Source organism: Myotis brandtii, unplaced genomic scaffold, assembly GCF_000412655.1.
Source record: "Myotis brandtii unplaced genomic scaffold, ASM41265v1 scaffold1203, whole genome shotgun sequence".
Classification (NCBI taxonomy): domain Eukaryota; kingdom Metazoa; phylum Chordata; class Mammalia; order Chiroptera; family Vespertilionidae; genus Myotis; species Myotis brandtii.
Window position 1 is genome coordinate 198,746 of NW_005354183.1, and position 21,892 is coordinate 220,637.

The window sequence follows — 21,892 nt, forward strand, 5'->3', positions numbered from 1 at the left end:
CCCCCACCAGGGATTGAGCCTGCAGCCTGGGCATATGCCCTGACCAGGAATCAAACTGGTTCAAAGGTCAACACTGGTTCATAGGTCAACACTCAATCCCTGAGCCACATCAGCCGGGCCTTATGTCAATTTAATTCTTAGGCCTAGACAGTGATCCAAAGAGGATAGAGGAGAATTTTTCCTCCCCTGTATAATATATACCCAGCAAATATTTACTGAAAAAATTGATCTGAAAATCCAACATTTCACACATATTTTTATTGACTTCTGAGTCAGATGTTTCTGAATTTCCTTAGTCAATTCTTCTAGCTCAATCTATCACAAAATGGCAAGCTATTTATTGAGGCTGTTCTTTGTCTTTATAAATATTTTCAACCCCAAATTTTAAGAATATGGATTTTTTTATTTATGATAACTCTATACAAGGTCCATGAACCTAGAGAGGTATTTTCATAGAGTGTTTTCCCTCAAACCCTACCTACACCTGTGCAGCCACAGCCCTTGTCGCTTCCTGTCTGTGATCACAATTCCCCGCCTTGGTCCCTACCACAGGTGGATGAATGAAGCAGAGCCCTGGGGTTTTGGTACACCTCCTTCTAACACGCCTCTCACTGTGGGCTCACTCAGGGCACAGAAATACACTGCTGAGTCCTCCAGCTGTGAAGCTGAGATGACAAGGTTGGCAGAACTCTTTGCTTTCTGAAAATTCAGTGAGTAGCGGCCTCCTGTGGCATTTTGCTGGTTGTAAGAGTCCTGACGAATGAGGAAAACCATCGCCCCACTGCTGAGCTGCTTGTACCAGAATAGACTATAACGTGGATCACTGGTGTCATATGTGCACTCCAGGCTCACAGCCTCCTTCTCCTGCACCAGGATTGCTTGTTGGCCTTGAGTTACCTTCTGGGCAATACTGGACCCTGAGAGAAAAAAATACAAACAGAAGGTTATGGGATAAGTGGTGTGGGACAAAAAGAATTTTTTTAACACCCGGCCAGCTTTCCTTCCCAGGGTACTCATAAAAGACTGCTTGTACCCCCTGTTGTCAGGTCCAGAGAAGACCCATTCCCACTGGGGCATCCCTACCTAGCCACATGGAAGTTATGACCGCCCTCAGAAGACCGGACACCAACATGTTCAAGTTCTTCCACTAAGCTTCTGTTTCAGGGCTCTGCAAGGTGAGGTGACTGACAGATGGAGAGAAGAAATGCTGAGCTGTGTGCTGCTGCTGCCCCAGAACAGGAAACAGGGTTTCTGGTGCAGACGTTGCTGTGGGTCACGTCAAACTTTCTATGTACTGGCTGAGAGTCTCACCAAACCCACACTTCCTTTAGCATTAATAATGGTAACAATTATACTGAAGATAATCATGGTATAGTTTTATATTAAAAGGAAGATTGATGGCTCTAGCTGGTTTGGCTCAGTGGATAGAGCATTGGCCTGAGGACTGAAGGTTCCCAGGTTCAATTCCAGTCAAGGGAACATACCTCGGTTGCAGATTTCCCTGGCCCTGGTTAGGTGCGTGCAGGAGTCAACCAATCGATGTGTCTCTCTCACATCGATGTTTCTTTCTGTCTCTCCCTCTCCCTTCCATTCTCTTTAAAAATCAATGGAAAAATATCCTCAGGTGAGGATTAACAAAAAAAGAAGGAAGATTGATGATTTGAAATGTTAAACACTGAGAAATAAAATAAAATAATTGATATGGTTTTTATTTTCATGACTGGACTATGACTAATAAGTATGTTCTTTTCTCAACTTAAAAAAGAAAATCACCAGCCTTGTCAACTATGATAGCAAAATTATGGCTTAAAAAAAATCAGGTCCTAATCCCGGGAATCTGTGAATGTTGCTTTATATGGAAAACACACACACACGCACAAAAACAACAACCACAAAAACCTTTGAAGATATAATTAAGGATCTTGACATTTTTATTTTAAAAAGTCATATGAAATTGACTATTTTTCTGTACAGTTATAACTGTAGTTTTGAATTTTAATAGATCATGTAACTATCACACAGTCATGACTCAGAAGAGTTTAATTACTCCCCAAGACACGCTTGTGCTGTCATTTTGTAATTACACATCTCCCATGACTACCTTCTTGCAAACCTTGGTTTGTTCTTTTATATTTTTGTCTTTTCAATTATCTTTCCTTGACATGGAAAGGTAATTATGGATTATAGGAGCTTAAATGCAATCACATGCATACTTTTAGGACAGAGACAGAGGGAGATTTGATGACAGGAGACTATGGAGGCAGAGATTGGAGTGATGCATCCACAAGTCAAGAAATGCTGGCACCCACCACAGTTGGAAGCGTCAGGGAACAAATTCTCCCCTAGAGCCTCTGGAGCAAGTGCAGTCCTTCTGACAAATGGGTTAAAAGAGACAAGACCCACACGTGTGCTGCCTACACGAGGCTCATTTCAGATCTAAAGATACAGACTGAAGTGAATGGACAGAAAAAGATATTGCATTCAAACAGAAATGCGATGAAAGCTTGGGTAGCAAGACTTAGACAAAATAGACTTTAAAAGAAAGACTCTAACAAGACACAAGGGTATGACATAATGATAAAGGATTAATCCAACAAGAGGATATAAAACTTATAAACATCTATGCACCCATGATAGGCTCACCTAAATACATACAGTAAATATTAACAGACACAAAGGGAGAGGTTGATGGTAATATAATAATTAAACACCCCGCTTACATTAATGGATAGGCACAGACAAAATCAACAAAGAAACATTGGCCTTGTGACACATTAGATTAGATAGACTTAATAGACATGTACAAAACATTCTAACCCAAAACAGTAGAATACACATTATTTTTAAGTACACATGAACATTCTCCAGGATAGATCACATGTTAGGCCACAAAACAAGTCAATAAATTCAAGAAGATTGAAATTATATCAAACACCTTCTCCAACCACGTATAACCACTGGGTGGATGGTACTTCCTCTCACCAATATGCAGAAATCTCAAAATATTATGTATTGTATGGTTCTATTCATAAGACATTCGTTAAAAAGACAAAAATATAAAAGAACAAATCAAGGTTTGCAAAAAGGTAGTCTCTAATCATTTATAAGAGGAAAACTGGAAAAAACACATGGAGACTGAACATGTTACTAAACAACCAATGGGTCAGTGAAGAAATCAAAGAGGAAATTTTAAAAAAATATCTTGAGATAAATTAAAATGAAAACAATGTTACAGTCCTGGCCGGTGTGGCTAAGTGGTAGAGCATCAACCCATGCACCAAAGGGTCTCGGATTCTATTCCTGGTCAAGAGCATATATCAATGTTTCTCTCTCTCTCTCTCTCTCTCTCTCTCTCTCTCTCTCTCTCTTCCCCTCTCGTTCCCTCTCCCTCCTTTTCACTCTCTCTAAAAATCAATGGGAAAAATATCCTGGGTGAACATTAACAACACATACACACACACACACAAAAAAAAGTTATAAAATCTATGGAATGCAGCAGAAGTTGTACTAAGGGGAAAGTTTAGAGCAATACAGGCCTATCTCAAGAAATAAGAAAAATCTCAAATTATCCTAACTTACATCTAAAGGAACTAGAAAAAGAAGAAAAAACAAAACCCAAAGTTAGTAGAATGAAGAAAATAATTAAGACAAGAGCAGAAGTAAATGAAATTGAAGTTGGAGACCATGCAGTCACTAATGTAAAATTATACTACAAAGCTATAGTAATGAAAACAGTATGGTGCTAGCACAGAACAATATGGTACTATCACAAAAACAGTATGGTACTAACCAAAAACAAGTTGATCAATAGAACAGAAAGAAGAACCCAGAAATGATCCCATGTTTATGTAATCAATTAAATTGGTGACAAATGAGACAAGAATATACAATGGGGAAAAGTCTTCAATATATGGTGTTGGAAAACTTGGATGGGCAAAAAGACAAAGGGAATTAAGAGGCACAAACTTATAGTTTAACAAAAATAAGTCATAGGGATATAATGTACAGTATAGGAAATACTGTCACTAATATTGAAATGACTTTGTACAGTGACAGATGGTACTAGACTTTTCTAGTAAGGTATATAAATCTCAGACCACTATATTGTTCACCTGAAATTAATATAATATTCTATATCAACTATACTTTCATTTAAAAGAGTTTTACAGCCCTGGCCAGTGTTGCTCAGTGATTAGAGCATCTGCCTGTGCACCAAAGGGTCGACGGTTCTATTCCAGTCAAAGGCACGTACCTTAGTTGCAGGTTCATTTCCCGCCCCTGTCCAAGCACGTGCAGGAGGCAACCAATAGATGTGTTTCTCTCACATTATGTCTTTCTCTCTGTTTCTCTCTGCCTCTCTTCTTCTCCCTTCTCTCCCTCCCTCCCTCCCTTCCACTCTTTCTAAAAAGCAATGAACAAACGACAAGTGCTGGTGAGGATGTGGAGAAAAAGGAACCCTCTTGCACTGCACTGCTGGTGGGAGTGCAGACTGGTGCAGCCACTGTGGAGAACAGTATGGAGTTTCCTCAAAAAATTTAAACATGAATTCCCATTTGACCCAATAATCCCACTTCTAGGAATATACCCCAAGAAATCAGAAACACCAATAAGAAAGGATATATGCACCCCTATGTCCATAGCAGCACAATTTACAATAGCTAAGGTTTGGAAACAGCCTAAGTGCCCATCAACAGATGATTGGATTAGAAAACTGTGGTACATCTATACAATGGAATGCTATGCTGCTGTAAAAAAGAAGGAACTCTTATCCTTTGCAACAGCATGGATGACCTGGAGAGCATTGTGCTAAGTGAAATAAGTCAGTCAGAGAAAGATAAATATCACATGATCTCACTCATTTGTGGAATATAGTGAACAACATTAACTAATGAGCAAAAAAAGAGCCAGAGAGAAAAAAATATTTTTAAATATAATAGAAGTAATCCTGTTATTTAGCAGATTTTAATATTTCCTACAACTTTTGTGATATCATACTACTAGTATGTTAGTACAGTTTTGGTAATATTATTATGCTTAAAATCCTTTTTTTCTTGAAATATTAATGTTCATTGCATGTAATCCTATATAATAAAGAGGTAATATGCAAATGAACCCTCATGCCCTCACAAGATGGCTGCCTACAACCAGGCTGGCAGGGGGGTTTGTGAGGGACGACCAAACAACTGAACAGCAGGCTGCATGGGGCGAGCAGGCCAGCAGGGGGTTAGTGAGGGAAGACCAAACAACTGAACAGCAGAGTGGGTGGGGCAACCAGGACGGCGGGAGGGGGGCATGAAGGGCAACAAGGCCAGCAGGGGGGGCAGTCAGGAACAACCAGGCTGATGAGGGGGGCAGTTAGGGGTGACCAGGCCAGTAGGGGGGGCAGTTGAGGACGACCAGGCAGGTGGGGGAGGGGCAGTTGGGGGCAACCTGGCAGGCAGGCAGGTGAGCAATTAGGAGCCAGGAGTCTAGGATTGTGAAAGGGATGTCCGAGTGCAAGTTTAGGCCCCATCCTGGCAGTCGGACATCCCCTGAGGGGTCCCAGATTGGAGAGGGTGCAGGCTGGGCTGAGGGGACCTCCCCTGCATGAATTTCGTGCACTGAGCCTCTAGTATTATTATATTTAAGATAGTTTTTCTTAAATAATTGGTGTTATTGATGTAACATTATTATGTTTAAAATCATTTTCTGGAGATATTAATGTTTATTGCATGTAACATTATTATATTTAAAATCATTTTTCTTGAAATAAAAAAGAAAAGTTTAGAATTAAAAAAAAAAAAAAGCAGTGGAAAAACTAATCCTCAAGGAAGGATTAACCAAAAATATTTTTAAATAACATAGCCCAGCTGGTGTGGCTCAATGCTTGAGCATCAATCTATGAGCCAGGAGGTCACAATTTGATTCCTGGACAGGCACATGACTGGTTGCAGGCTCAATCCCCATCGGGGGCCTGCAGGAGGCAGCCCACCAATCATTCTCTCTCATCATTGATGTTTCTATCTCTCCCTCTCCCTTCCTCTCTGAAATAAATAAAAATACATTTTTTAAAAAATAAATAAAATAAGAGCTTTACAATCCAAAATGAAAAATCCATTAAGGAACAGTCTTTCAACAAAATGTTCTAACACTTTCTGGGTCATCTTGAAACTAACCTTCTTATTATGTGTTTTTAACATACAACACATTAGTTTCCACTTGCAGACAATTTCACAAATGCTATGCTTGCAGGTCTGTCCCAGGCAGAGGGGGCTGCCCCACTCACAGGTTTGTGTACAGGATGCAGGTGCCTGGGAAGCAATGTGTACTCGCGGCACAGAAGTAGACGGCTGAGTCTCCAGGTTGGGTGGCTGCGATGTGCAGGGATAGATGTTTGGCTGCCTTATTCAAGAAAACAGTGAGTCTTTCAACTTGGTTTTTGTCCTTATTTGAACGAATGTCTATACTGAGCTTGGGACCTTTTCCAGGTTCTTGCTTATACCAAGGAAAGTAAGCTGAGGCACTATCTGAATAAGAACAGTTGATAACAGCAGTGTTTCCCTCCTGGACACTCAGGGTAGAAGGATGCTGATCCACTTTCTCTCCATGGCTGACCCCTATGCAGAAAGAAAGTCAGAGAAAAAAGAAGTTTTGCCTGATAATTACAGTCCAGAATTTACTTTTCCTTTTCTATAGTAACTAGAGGAACCCTGAATAAAGCCCGTTTAATTCTTGGCTTCAAAGGAATATTCACTAATATACTCTCCCCAAATCCCTCAACTCACAGTTCAGCTGCAGCCACAAGAACATAAATAAAGCTCCAATGGATGACTTCATTGTTCCTCCTAATTGAGACCAATTATAGACTTGCAATCTTCAGCCAACAGAACTGCTTCTGTTATGAGGCTGCCCCTTCTTCTCTCTGACAATCATAATGGTTTCTCATTGTCTACCCAGCCAATAAGAAAAAGGCTCTGCTTCTGCCATAGACTATTTACTCAGAATCCAATGAACCTCCCACATATTTAGCATCAGCAGAGGTGCACTGTCATCTTGTGGTCACATCTCTAACTACAGAACTCACTGGTTAAATGTATTTCTTTTACCCTGTGCCTATAAGGAACTCAGTCGTATGAAAGCAGCAATAGGTCAAACAAATCAGGTCTTAGATCAGACTGCATGCACAATAAGAATGTAGATATCAAGATTTACTTCTCTGAAAAAGAAAAGATTTACATCCCTGCACACTACTGAGTCATTATTAAGTTGGAAAGAGGTAAATGCTGTTGGTATTTATTCAACAACTAGAGGCCGATGCACAAAATCCGTGCATTTGGGGGGTCCCTCAGCCCGGCCTGCACCCTCTTGTAGTCCAGGAGCCCTCCAGGGATGTCTGACTGCCACGGAGGCAGGAGAGGCTCCCGCCATCACCACTGCACTCACCAGCCGTGAGCCTGGCTTTTGGCTAAGCAGCGCTCCCCCTGTGTGAATGCACTGACCACCAGGGGCAGTTCCTGTGTTGAGCATCTGCCCCCTGGTGGTCAGTGTGCATCATAGTAACTGGTCATTCTGCTGTTTGGTTGATTTGCATATTAGCCTTTTATTATATAGGACTAGAGGCCCAGTGCACAAAATTCATGCACGGGAGTGTCCCTCAGTCCAGCCTGCACCCTCTCCAAACTGGGACCCCTCAGGGGATGTCTGACTGCCATTTTAGGCCTGACCCCTGCCTAAACCAGCAGTCGGATATCCCTCTCACAATCTAAGACTGCTGGCTCCTAACCACTCGCCTGCCTGCCTGATCACCCCTAACCACCTCTGTCTGCCTGCCTGATTGCCCCCTAACTGCTCCCCTGCCGGCCTGATCACCCCTAACCGCTTCTACCTGAGCCCCCAACACCGTGGCTTTGTCCAGAAGGAAGTCAGACGTCTGGAAGATGTCCTGTTGACCCGGTCTAATTAGCATATTACCCTTTTATTAGTATAGATGGCCTGGTGCCAGAAACATCCAGAGCTCTGGTGCTCTGCATCGCTCTGAGTCCAATATTCTTCTAAATTCTTCCCTACTATGCCAGGGCAGGTTCCTTCTCAAACCCTAGCCACTGTACTAACTGTTGGGAACTTAGTCTAAGTTTCTCCTTTATCCTCTGCTCACTAGGTACAGGTGCTGGGTCTGAGCCCCTCTGCCTGGGGCTGGACTTCTTGGATGCTGCGTCTTAGACGGAGAAGCCATAAGAAGTTGTGGGTATATAAGGATGAGTCTTTATTGCAGAAGCCAGTGGCCATAAGTCATCAGACAAAACAGTTCTTTATGACAATCCTATACCAGCAGCCATACACTGGTTGGTCAAAAAGACATCTTTCCCATAAGGCAGTAGCACCCTTAATAGCCTCTGTACCTACAGCTATTATCTGAGCCGCCCCATGCTGCCTCTAAACTCACCACCTTACATCATAGTGGCATCTGAGCTCTCTGGCTCAGCAGCTTCTCCTCTCTCTCCTGCCCAGCACACTCTAGCTGGTTAACATGGTAGCTATATCTGAGCTCTCTATGAGCTCTTAGCCTTACATTCTGGCAGTACCAGCTTTCAGCTCTGTCTGAGCTCTCTCTAGCCTCAGTAACATACTTTTAATATTACTTATACAAAAGAGGTTTTTTGCCAACAATGACATCAATCATTTTGGCTACAGAAAGGCCCAGCACACCGTGAGGTTGCTGTGGCCTTGCACCTGCATATGGTATCTTAGCCTAGGCATAGAGTAGCCTTGGACATTCGGTGTATTGACAACAAGGCCTCTGTGCTTTCTTTGGCCTTGACTATCAGGCATCTCTGGTGTGGTTCCCACACCTGGGTTGACATATTTGAAATCAGGAAAGTGCCATGATTCACTCTCTTAAACAAATAAAATATGAAACCTTCCTTTTCAGCTAAATCTACCATTCTCATTTGTCTGTTGTGGAAAAAAACTCTTTCTAAAATAAACATATAAGTCAAAGATCAAAATAAGAGAGAGAAAAATCATTGAAGATTTCAAATAGCTATTATCTCAGACTCAGCTTCTCTGAGCTGGTCTTGCCCATGACCTTGCTATTCCAAGAAAACTGACAGCACCTACAGTTAAAATGTTGCAATAAAGATGACTGCTATAAGAGGTAGAGGATTGAAACTCAATGATAAAGGAGCAGGTGATGGAAGTCCCATGAGCTGAGAAACAGTTTGAGCCATAGATTGGTTTGATTTGCAATGGGAAATCTGACAAGCTTTAAGAAATCTATTCCTTGCTATGTGGGTTATATAAAGTATTGAGAGAAAGAATACAAATTTTCAGAAAACATCAGGCTGCAGATTCAGAAAATGTATCTATATGTAAATTTATTCTACAGGTGTTTTTACTTTCTGATGTTAAAAGAGATGGTATATTCTAAATGCAATGACTAGCTCATATATTTACTGGAATATCCCTTAAAGTATAAGCCATCACTCATGGCATGCATGCCTGTTTCCTGGCCACTGCTGGCTCAGATTCCATACTCTGTCATTTTTTCCCCAAACTTCACTACAGTGTTTTCCCAAAACATGATAAAATTTTTCAGTCTGTAAACTTAGAGAATTAACTCCATCTGTCAAAAACTCTTTTTCATCTACTTTAATAACATGGTATTTTGCAACTACCTCTGTAAGAAACAAATCTGGGGAAGGCTAACTATTGCCTGTGTCTGCTAGTGAAATAGTACAAATAGGAATTGATCCTAAAGAGCTTATCATGAGAAATGGTCCCTGGGAAACCAAGACTACTTCATTTCCAGAAGTGAAAGCCCCTTTCCAGTTATATGTACTCAATGATCCTCTGGAGAATAAACATGATCGCTCATCCACATTTTACACCTTTAAAGATTTAAGAACAGGGGACTGCACCGGGATGAAGATGGTATGGTTGAAGTAGGCCACTGAAAAATATTCTTTGAACTGAATCCTGAGTTTGTCTTGTAGGTCAAAAGATTAAGAGTATCCAGGGATCAGCACAGAGAGCACTCCAGAACACAAACTGCTTTCAGGAATATCGCCGTGGATTCCCAGATCCCAGAGGAAGGACAGGGGTGTGAAGAGGTGAGCCAATTCACAGGCTGAGAAGCTGGAAGGATTATGCAGTAGCAGAGCCCCCACCCACTAGACTAGGAGCATGGGGTCTCAGTCCCATGCAGAGATCACCAATCCAGAGCAACAGAGAAGGGAAGGGGAGCCCTCGTAGCATCAGATTGTGGGAATCAGTGGGGATTTGATCCATCGGGGAGACTCAGCCCACACCATCCCAGACAAAAAGTGATTTCTTTGTTACAGCACCAGCCTAGGAAGTTCCCTCTGATCTGTATCTGCAAGAGGGGCCTCACGGCAGAGATCCAGCCCCAGAGGAGTCTGATCAGTACACCCAGCAATAGAGGGTGAGGGGCCCTCTATTATCTGGAAGAACTTTGAGCAGAGATCCAGAAAGGGGCTGGACAGTGTGTCTTGGGAAAGAGGATTGGTCTTTCCCACCTCGAACACACAGGTGGCATCCCTCCCCTCACCTGCGGAATGCTAGGTCAGCCCCATTCTTCTGTGACTGGAGGCGAAGGGGAATGGTCTTGGGCTGGAAATCTGTGCCCCATACTGCTTAGTCTGATGGTGGTACAAGGGACTCTGTCATTTGGCCAAGTGGGAGCCTGGGCAGAGGCCCTGCCCTGTGGGGGCCAGCCACATGGAAAAACTAGAGTGTCAAACAAGGCTGAATTTTTTACATTGTGTTCCCTCCTACTTGGTGTGGTGGTGATGGGGTGCCAGGGAGCCAGGCAGAGCTGTGTCTCTGGGGTGGGTTTCTGTCCAGGAGACAGGTGGATGTGTGCTGGGCTCTTCAGCTGCAGAACAGGAAACCAAAGACAAGCTTACCAGTGAGGTCAAGCAGTGCAGCTCTAGGAAGGAGACGAAGTGCCTGCCTCCACTCTTACAAGCTATGGTCACCGCCTCCAATTCAAGGCTGCTTAAATCACCCCAGCCAGGTCCCAGATACCCCTGAAGAGCACAGTTCCATGGGTGAAGGGAGAGCAGGGACACTCAAGGTGCGAGACACAAGGCAGTCCCAGCCTCTGGGCTACAGAGGCCCTGCTGAGCTTAAGTCAGGTTGCCACGGGCCATGCAGGGACAGCAACTGACATTGGCTTGCACCAGAGAACATCCCAGGAGGCCCGGGAAAAGCACACCAAGTGACCAGATTCAGACAACACTGGAGTAAAATCCAGAGAGCTTTACAAATAGCAGAACCAGAAGGTGATTTCAGTAGGCACAAAAATCTGCAGAGTCAAACCCCATCTTTTAACCTTTTATTTTTTTACTAGAGGCCCGGTACATGGGATTCGTGCACTGGTAGGGGCGTGGCCTGCAAGGATCATCCCACTGTGGAAGCACCACTCATCCCGGTCAGCTGAGGGGCTGTGGACCTGCCCTCCGAGCAGCTGCTCCCACTGTGGGAACACACTGACCACCAGGGGTCAGCTCCTGCGTTGAGCGTCTGCCTTCTGGAGGTCAGTGCACATCATAGCAACTGGTCAACCAGTTATTTTGGTCCTTGCGTTATTTGGTTGCTGGGCTTTTATTATATAGGATATTTTATATTTAATTTTTTTTCTTTCGTAACCCTCATTTCTCTGTTTCCATTTTTATTCTACTTTTCTCTCTTTTTCAAAAATTTTTCCCATTTTTCTTTTCCTATTCTATACTTTATTTTATTCATCATTATTATTTATTTTTAATTATTATTTCATTTATTACTTTTTATTTTCTCTTTTATTATTATTCTTTTTCCTCTTCCCTTTTTGCTTTCATGGTCTCATTTTTTGTTTCTTTTTCTTCTCTAATTCTTTTGTCTCTTGTCTTATAATGTTCTTTTTTTCTTATTCTTTTCTTATTGATTTTGTTGGTGGTGGTTTATTTGTTTGCTTGTTTTTTTTGTGTTGTTTTCAGAATAGACTTGTTTTGTCTTCTTTTGTTCTGTCAGCATCTGTATAACAGTTGACATGATGTGGCTGAGGTTGATCCTCACAGTCAGCCAGCCCAAGGTCTGAGCCCACCCATGAACGAAACAACAGCAATCGAGACACAATTACAAGAGGCCCACATAACCCACACAAGGGACATTCCTAGAGCACACAGTTCAGAAGATGTGACTACAACATTGGGTCCCACAAGAAACCCACTATAGAAGGCCTCCTCACCAAGAAGTTATAATAGTCCTATCCAATACATAGAAACAAACACAAAGAAATAGCAAAATGGGGAAACAAAGAAACAGGCTGCAAAGAAAGAACAGGAAGACTCTCCAGAAAAATAGCTAAATAAAATGAAGGCATGCAATTTATTAGAAAGAGAGTATAAAGTAATGGTTTTAAGAATGCTCAACAGAATTTAAAAAGACACAAAAAAAAACTATGAAAAGCAACCTTTCAGAAATGAAGAATGACATATCTGAAATAAAGAATATCCTGCAAGGAATAAACAGGAGAAAAGATGAAGCTGGGTATCAAATCAGCAAATTAGAAGACAAGGTACAAAATAATCACTCAATCAGAGCAGCAAAAATAAAAAATAATTAAAAACAATGAGGATAGTTTAAGGAAACTTTGGGACAACATGAAATGTAACAACATCATTATCATAAGGGTATAGGAAGAAGAAGAATGTGGGCAATGGATAGAGAACCTGTTTGAAAAAATAATGACAGAAAACCTGATGAAGCAACAAATCAACAAATGACAAGTACTGATGAGGATATGGAGAAAAAGGAACCCTCCTACACTACTGGTGGGAATGCAGACTGGTGCAGCCACTTTTGAAAACAATATGGAGTTTCCTCAAAAAAAATTAAAAATGGAACTCCCATTTGACCCAGTAATCCCACTCTTAGGAATATACCCCAAGAAATCAGAAACACCAATCAGAAAGAATATATGCACTCCTATGTTCATAGCAGCACAATGTACAGTAGCTAAGATTTGGAAACAGCCTAAGTGCCCATCAGCAGATGAGTGGATTAGAAAACTGTGGTATGTCTACACAATGGAATTCTAGGCTGCTGTAAAAAAGAAGGAATTCTTACAATTTGCAACAGCATAGATGGTACTAGAGAGCATTATGCTAAGCAAAATAAGCCAGCCAGAGAAAGATAAATGATCTCACTTGTTTGTGGAATATAATGAACAGCATAAGCTGATGAATAAAAATAGATCCAGGGACATAGAAGCATTGAACAGACCATCAAACCTCAGAGAAAGGCAAGGGGGAGAGGGTGTTAAGAGATCAACCAAAGGACTTGTATGCATGCATATAAGTATAACCAATGAACATAGACAGTAGGAGGGGGTGAGGGCATGTGCTGGAGGGTGGGAGCAGCCATGGAGAGATCAATGGGGGGGAAAGGAGACATATGTAATATTTTCAACAATAAAGAATTTAAATTAAAAAACAACAACAACAAAAAAAAAAACCTGATGAAGGAAAACATCATACAAGTTCAGGAAACACAGAGAGTCCCAATCAAGATGAACCTAAAGAAAATCATACAAAGACACATCATAATTTAAAAGACAAAGGTTAAAGACAAAGAAAGAATCTTAAGGACAGCAAGAGATAGTCAGTTATCTACAAGGGAGCTTCCATAAGGGTGTCAGGGTATTTCTCAACAGAAAAACTACAGGTTAGAAGGGAATGACATAAAGTATTCAAAGTAATGAAAAGCAAGAATCTAAAACCAAGAATACTCTATCCAGCAAGGCTAGCATTCAAAATTGAAGTTGAAATAAAGAACTTCCCAGCAAAACAAAAAGACTAAAGGAGTTTATTACCACCAAAGCAGCATTGCAAAAAGTGTTAAAGAGACCACTGTAAGAAGAAATAGAGAGAGAGGAACATAGGCATAAATAATAAAACTGGCAATAAATGAGTACCTATCAATAAAACCATATACATAAATGTATTAAATGCTCCCATCAAAAGACATAGCATAGCTGAATGAATGGGGAACCATATATATGCTCTCTACAAGAGACCAACCTTTGAACAAAGACTCATATGGAATGAAAGTGAAGGGACAGAAAAAAATATTCCATGCAAATGGAAATGATTATTTAAAAATAGCTGGGGTAGCACTATTATACCTGACAAAATATACTTCAAAACAATGAACATAACAAGAGAGAAAGGATACTACTTAATACTAAAGGGATCAATACAATCAGAGGATATAACCCAGGTAAACATATATGCACCCAATATAGAAATATACATTAAAAGAATAGTTTCTTGATTTTTAGAGAGAGAGAAAGGGTGAATGAAGTTCATAGTATTATAAGCCTACCTCAAGAAACAAGAAAAATCTCAAATAAACAATATAACTCTACATCTTAAAGTACTAGAAAAATAACAAGAAAGACCCAGAGTAAGTAAAAGGAAGGAAATAATAAAGATCAGAGTGGAAATAAATGCAATAGAGATTTAAAAAACCATACAAAAGATAAATGAAACCAAGAGATGGTTCTTTGAAATTATAGAAAGATTGATGAACCATTAGCAAGACTCATCAAGAAACAAAGAGAGAGGACCCAAATAAATAAAATCAGAAATGAGAGAGGCAAAGTAACAACAGACACCACTGACATATAAAGGATTATAAGAAAATACTATATACAACCACATGCCAACAAATTTCACAACCTGGGCAAAATAAACAAATCCTAGAAACATACACTCTTCCAAAACTCAATCAGGAAGAATCAGAAAACCTGAAGAGACCATAACAACTAATGAAATTGAAGCAGTAATCAAAAAACTCCAGCAAACAAAAGTCCTGGAACGGATGGCTTAAAGGCAAGTATTGCCAAATGTTCAAAGAAGAACTAACACCTATTGTCCTCAAACTATTCCAAAAAATTCAGAAGATAGGAAGACTTCCCAGTTCTTTTTATGAGGCAAGCATTATCCTAATTCCAAAGCCAGATAAATACACTACACACAAAGAAAATTTCCCCAATGAACATAGATGCTAAAATCTCAACAAAATTTTAGCAAATTGGGTCCAGCAATACATTAAAATTATCATGCATCATGACCAAGTGGGATTTATGCTGGAGATGCAAGGCTGGTACAATATTTGCAAAACAATAAAGGTAATACATCAGAAAGGGTAAAAATCTGATCATATCAATAGAAGCAGAAATAACATTTGACAAAATCCAGCACCCGTTTATGTTACAAATTTTTAGCAAAGTGGGAATTGAGGGATCATACTTTAGCATAATAAAGGCCATATATGACAAACCTACAGCCAACTTCATACTCAATGGGCAAAAACTATAAGCATTCCCCCTTAAGATCAGGAATAAGAAAGGGATATCTGCTTTCACCACTCTTATTCAACATAGCACTGTAAGTTCTAGCTACAGCTATCAGACAAGAAGGGTGGGCGGGGAAGCACCTAAATTAGAAAGGAGGAAATAAAACTGTCATTGTTCGAAGATGACATGTTATTGTACAAGGAAAACCTAAAGACTTTATTAAATTGCCCTACCTGGTTTGGCTCAGTGGATAGAGAATCGGCCTGCGGACTGAAGGGTCCCAGGTTTGATTCTGTTCAAGGGCATGTACGTTGGTTGCGGGCACATCCCCAGTAGAGGGTGTGCAGGAGAGGATGACTGATGTTTCTCCCTCATCAATGTTTCTAACTCTCTATCCCTCTCTCTTGCTCTCTGTAAAAATCAATAAAATATATATTTTTTAAAAGACTCTACCAAAAAACTACTAGATTTAATAAATGAATTTGGCAAAGTAGCAGTATACAAAATAACATCCAGGAATCAATGGCACATTTATATACCAAAAATGAACTCTCAGAGAGAGAAACTAAAAAAATATTCCATTTTTCATTGCAACAACAAAAAATAAGGTACCTAGGGAGAAACTTAACCAAGAAGGAAGAAGGTAAAAGACCCTTACTCACAAAATTCTAGGACATTGAAAAAAGAAATAGAGAAAGGTACAAACAAGTAGAAGCATATACCGTGTTCGTGGATTAGAAAAATTAACATCATTAAAATGTCCACACTACCCAAAGCAATCTATAGATTCAACGCAATCCCTATTAAAATATCAATGGCATATTTCACAGATCTTGAAAAATATTCCAAAAATGTATATGAAATCAAAAAAGACCCAGAATAGCCTCAGCAATGTTGAGAAAGAAGAACAAAGTTGGAGAGGTCACAATACCAGATATCAAACTCTACTACAAAGCCACTGTAATAAAATAAAAAAAAAATAAGCCTGGTACTGGCACAAGAACAGGCATATAGATCAATGGAACAGAACAGAGAACCCAGAAATCAACCCATACCTCTATGGTCAGTTAATATTTGACAAAGCAGGCAAAAGCATACAATGGAGTAGAGATAGTCTCTTAAATAAATGGTGTTGGGGAAATTGAACAGATACATTCAAAAAAATTAAACTAGACCACAAACTTATATCATACATAAGAATAAACTCAAAATGGATAAAAGACTTCAATAAAAGTGGCAAAACTATAAAAATCCTAGAAAAAGACAATAAAATCTCAGACATCTCACATAGCAGTGTTTTCACAGATACATTTCCTAGAGCAAGGCAAAGGAAAAAATAAACAAATGAGACCACAACAAACTAAAACACTTCTGCACAGCTAAAGAAATCAACAAAATGAAAAGGGAATCCACTTTATGGGACAACATATCCTCTAATGATACATCTGATAAGGGATTAGTTTCCAAAATATATAAAGAATTCATAAAACTCAACACCAGGAAGACAAACAATCCAATAAAAAATGGGTAAAGGATCTGAATAGACACTTCTCCAAAGTGGACATGCAGATGCCCAATTGAATATGAAAAAATGCTCAAAATCACTAATCATTAGAGAGATATAAATTAAAACAACAATGAGGCATCACCTCACACCTGCCAGAATGGCTGCCATCAATAAATCAACAAACAAGAAGTGCTGGCAAGGACATGGAGAAAAGGGTACCTTAATATACTGCTGGTGGGAATGCAGACTGGTGCAGCCATTACGGAAAACATTTGTGTGCGGCCCTTCTCCAGATCCCAAACTCTAAGCCTCACGGGATGTAACTCTCGCATCAAGAGATTAACCAAAGAACATATCCTATATAATAAAAGCCTAGATGTTGTCGCGTGACATTGTCACAAGATGGCAGCTGCACAAGATGGCTGCCGTGACATCATCACAAGATAGCCGCCACAACATGACTGGCAAAAGAGGGTAGTTGTGGGCAATCAGGCTGGCAGGGGAGGGCAGTTGAGGATGACCAGGCCGGCAGGGGAGGGCAGTTGGGGGCACTCGGGCCAGGAGGAGAGCAGTTGGACGTCAATCAGGCTGGCAGGAGAGTGTTTAGGGAGCAATCAGGCTGGCAGGCAGAAGCAGTTAGGGGCAATCAGGCAGGTAGGCAGGCGAGCAGTTAGGAGCTAGCAGTCCCAGATTGTGAGAGGGATGTCCAACTGCCAGCAGTCGGATATCCCCCAAGGGGTCCCAGATTGGAGAGGGTGCTGGCCGGGCAGAGGGACACCCCCCCTGCACCCAGCCTCTAGTATGTATATATGCATAACCCATGGACTCAGACAATAATGTGGTGAAGGCCTGGAGTGGGGCAGCCGCTGGGTGGATGGGGGAAAAGGGGGGGTTGGGAATGAGAGACACCTATAATACTGTCAACAATAAAATGATGAAGAATCTCAAATCATAGATTACCAACATCTAAACTAATAAAAGAGAAACATGCAAATTGACTGCCCCTCCGCTACACCCCCAAGCCACACCCACCAGCCAATCAGAGAGACTATATGCAAATTAACCTAACCAAGATGGCCGCGGGCAGCCACAAAGCTGGAGCAAGCAGGAGGCTTGGTTGCCGCGGCGATGGAGGAAGCCAAGCTTCCTGTCTGCCCTGGCCCACTGTTGCCTCCGCTCAAGGCAACAAAGCTTCAATTATAGAATAAATAAATCCCAGATACCTGCTTCCGAGAGACTATTGCAAATTAACCTAACCAAGATGGCCGCGGGCAGCCACAAAGCTGGAGCAAGCAGGAGGCTTGGTTGCCGCGGCGATGGAGGAAGCCAAGCTTCCTGTCTGCCCTGGCCCACTGTTGCCTCCGCTCAAGGCAACAAAGCTTCAATTATAGAATAAATAAATCCCAGATACCTGCTTCCAGCCAGCCTCCACTGGGAGCTTGGGTGGCTGGGGGCCGTGGCCAGCCTGCAAACAGCCATCAGCCCCTCACCCAGACTAACCAGGTACCCCAACAGGACCCCCAACCCTGAAGGGGCTGTGGCCAGCCTGCAAACAGCCATCAGCCCCACACCCAGGCTGGCCAGGCAACCCAGGGGGGACCCCTACCCTGAAGGGGCTGTAGCCAGCCTGCAAACAGCCATCAGCCCCTCACCCAGACTCCAGGATGGCCACACCCTCATGGGGTGAGCATCCTCACTGAGGGGCTTGGCCAGCCTACAGACAGCCATCAGCCCCTCACCCAGACTGACCAGGTACACCAGCAGGACCCCCAACCCTGATGGGGGTGTGGCCAGCCTGAAAACAGCCCTCAGCCCCTCACCCAGGCTGGCCAGGCACCCCAGCGGGGACCCCTACCCTGATCCAGGACACCCTTCAGGGCAAACCAGCTGGCCCCCACCTGTGCACCAGGCCTCTATTCTATATAATAAAAGGGTAATATGCAAATTGACCCTAACAGCAGAATGACTGGTCACTATGACACACACTGACCACCAGGGGGCAGACGCTCAATGCAGGAGCTGCCCCCTGGTGCTCAGTGCGCTCCCACAGGGGGAGCTCTGCTCAGCCACAAGCCAGGCTGATGGTTGCCAGCACAGCAGTGATGGCGGGAGCCTCTCCCACCTCCTCAGCAGCGCTAAGGATGTCCCACTGCAGCTTAGGCCTGCTCCCCGCTGGCAAATGGACATCCCCCGAGGGTTCCTGGGCTTCCAGAGGGATTTCTGACTGCCAGCTTAGGCCCAATCCCCTGGGGAGCAGGTCTAAGCCAGCAGGTGGACATCCCTCGAGGGGTCCCAGACTGGGAGAGGGCACAGGCCCGGCTGAGGGACCTCCACCCCCCTGAGTGCACAAATTTTTGTGCACAGGGCCTCTAGTGTAAATATAAAATGTGTGTTTTTACACATATGAAACCTCATTCTAAGAATCTTCCCCTAGTCTCTCATCCATCTCCCACAGACTAGAACTCCCAAATTTTACATTGTGCAAATTTCCCTCTTCTTAGAGAACCGACAGTTTACATAAGTATTTGCCCTTTTGAGTTATGTATCCAAAACTGAATGTTATAGTTTGACTATGCTCTGCTCAGCACAGTGTTTCATATATTAACAGTAGCACAGGTATAGTGATCCCGTGGCAAAATTTGCTGCTCTATGACTATTTCATTGAAAATTTCCTGACTCAGCATCTAAAAGTGCTGACCTGGAAATGCTTTTTCTAATTCTTTCATAGATCTCAGCTGTGTGAGGACAGTGTTCCCATTAGACTCCAGCTTACAATGATTGTTTTTTATAACAATGTATTAGTGATGCGCTCTACTCCCATCCTGCCTTCCAAAATTGTCCACCTGGGATAATGAATATACTTGCTATATCTAGGAAAATCCTTTGACTTTCTCCTACAGAAGCCAGTGAGTGATTAACTTGTTTGCTAGTAACTACAACAGCTCAGCCTGGGTCATCTTTCCTGCCAGAAGTGTCAAACATTTCCAAAAATTGGAATTCTCTCTTCCAGTGTTCAAACTGATTGAACCAAAGCTTCCTCAGACCCAAAATGCAGAGTTCTAAGTGACTGGGCTTGTGTTACACAGTTTCTCTTTGCTCAGCATATGGTCCCACAGGAAAGAAGCAGGGAAAATAATGCTAAAAAAGTGAGGTAATTCCATTTCTTTCTACTCCCAGTTAACTTACTATCTAATTGTTTCATAGCTGCATCTTCGGTTTAGTTTCTGTCTTTTCAAGTGAAGTTGTACTAAAGGATTTCTAAGTGCGCTTCTAGCTCTAAAATTCTTTTTACACTATTTAGCAACAACAACAAAAATTTGTTGAGGACTGGTTGTGCACAATGCAGAGTGGTGTGAGAGTGGGAGATATTGTCCTAGAACAATGGTTCTCAACCTGTGGGTCGCGACCCCTTTGGCAGTCGAACGACCCTTTCACAGGAATCGCCTAAGACCATCCTGCATATCAGATATTTACATTATGATTCATAACAGTAGCAACATTACAGTTATGAAGTAGCAACGAAAATAATTTTATGGTTGGGTCACAACATGAGGAACTGTATTTAAAGGGCCAGAAGTTTGAGAACCACTGTCCTAGAACTTGGAACCCCAAGACCATTTTCACATCCACATGCAATCTAGTGGGTCTGAGGTTGCCCCTAACCAACCCTGGGGTCTCTTCAGTGGCAGGGTCCTCAGGGTGGTTCTTATTTGGGTTTTCAACTCTCCTATAAAATCAGTGGTGGATCAAGGAGAACCTAAATCCATTCTAAAACGGAATAAAATGGGACTTTACCACTGAGTGCAAAGATTATCATAGGCAGTGCAATGGGGGTAGACTTGGTGGCTGAGTTATGGGTAAACAGAATCTTCCTTTCTGGAGAAATGTTTCTTGTAAGAAAAAATCTCAGCCACTTGTAGAACCTGGAGGAGGTGAGCTTACTCATATGCCAAGGGAAAAGTGCTTTCTCAAACAGCCTGGTTGCTTTCTGGCTTCTAGCACCGTCCTCCCAAGTTTACCCAGGGTGTTCAAAATTCCCAGCTTGGCTGGCTATATCATCTGTGGGACCCAGTACCGAATGAAAGTTTGGAGGCCCTAGTACAAAAAGAAAAAAAAAAAAGAAAAGGTGATATTATGTAATAAAATATAAAGCTCTCTTTAAAAACTATCTTCTTACTTATAAAATATAATTGAATTTAGAATGAGATATAACAACAAAAACTTAGATTGCAAAAAAATTTGGGAATTATAATTGTATGTAATACAATAACTAAGAATACTTTATTAATGTGATATCTTGACAATATAAGATTTTCAGGCTTGCTATTCTTTTTTTTTTTTTTTTTTTTTTTTTTTTTTGCTGTTAAAGCATTCACTCCCACAAAAGGTTTTTTGTTGTGTTTGGGTTTTGTTTGTTTGTTTTTCCTGGCTTGCTATTCTGTAAATTAATTTCATAAGCTATTAAAATTCATACTTTTAGTAACACATTTCAATCAATATAATTGAATGTAATTGCAATTACTGTTGCCAAATGCAAGATTACAAACAAATTTTTTGATGGTTTTTAATTTTGAGAAGGGTATTTCTGTTGGTGCAAATGATACTAGAGATTTTAGGAATATTTTCTATGCTGTTCAACATTAGCATAAATATCTGATAAGTGAGTTTTAAATATAAATTCTAGTAAAGCTATAGCTTATGTCTCTAGTGGACAAGTTTTTCTATAAAATATTTAACTCTTCAGACCAATCAGCTTCATGTAAGTCAGAATTCATTTTATTTTATTTTTTTTAATTAAATCTTTATTGTTCAGGTTACATTTGTTCCTCTTTTTTTCCCCCCCCATAACTCCCCTCCTCCCAGTTCCCGCCCCACCCTCCGCCCTCACTCCCCACCCACTGTCCTCATGCATAGGTGCACGATTTTTGTCCAGTCTCTTCCCGCATCCCCCTCACCCCTTTCCCCCACAAGAATAGTCAGTCCACTCCCTTTCTATGCCCCTGATTCTATTATAATCACCAGTTCATTCTGTACATCAGATTATT

At 41.5% G+C, this 21,892-nt stretch overlaps 1 protein-coding gene and 1 gene segment (V, D, J or C); both read right to left on the reverse strand.

Annotated features, from left to right (window-relative positions):
* Positions 1–543: 543 nt before the first annotated feature.
* On the reverse strand, positions 544–1,154 carry LOC106724638. The segment is given in 2 exon segments: positions 544–917; positions 1,084–1,154. Coding segments are annotated over 2 exon segments (423 nt in total).
* A 5,105-nt stretch (positions 1,155–6,259) lies between these two features.
* Positions 6,260–6,828, reverse strand: LOC102248475 (T-cell receptor alpha chain V region CTL-L17). Its single transcript, XM_014532791.1, has 2 exons — positions 6,765–6,828; positions 6,260–6,596 (listed from the first exon to the last, which is right to left on the reverse strand). Exons 1-2 carry the CDS (start codon positions 6,814–6,816, stop codon positions 6,262–6,264), a joined length of 387 nt encoding a protein of 128 aa, XP_014388277.1. The 5' UTR covers positions 6,817–6,828; the 3' UTR covers positions 6,260–6,261.
* Positions 6,829–21,892: the final 15,064 nt, after the last annotated feature.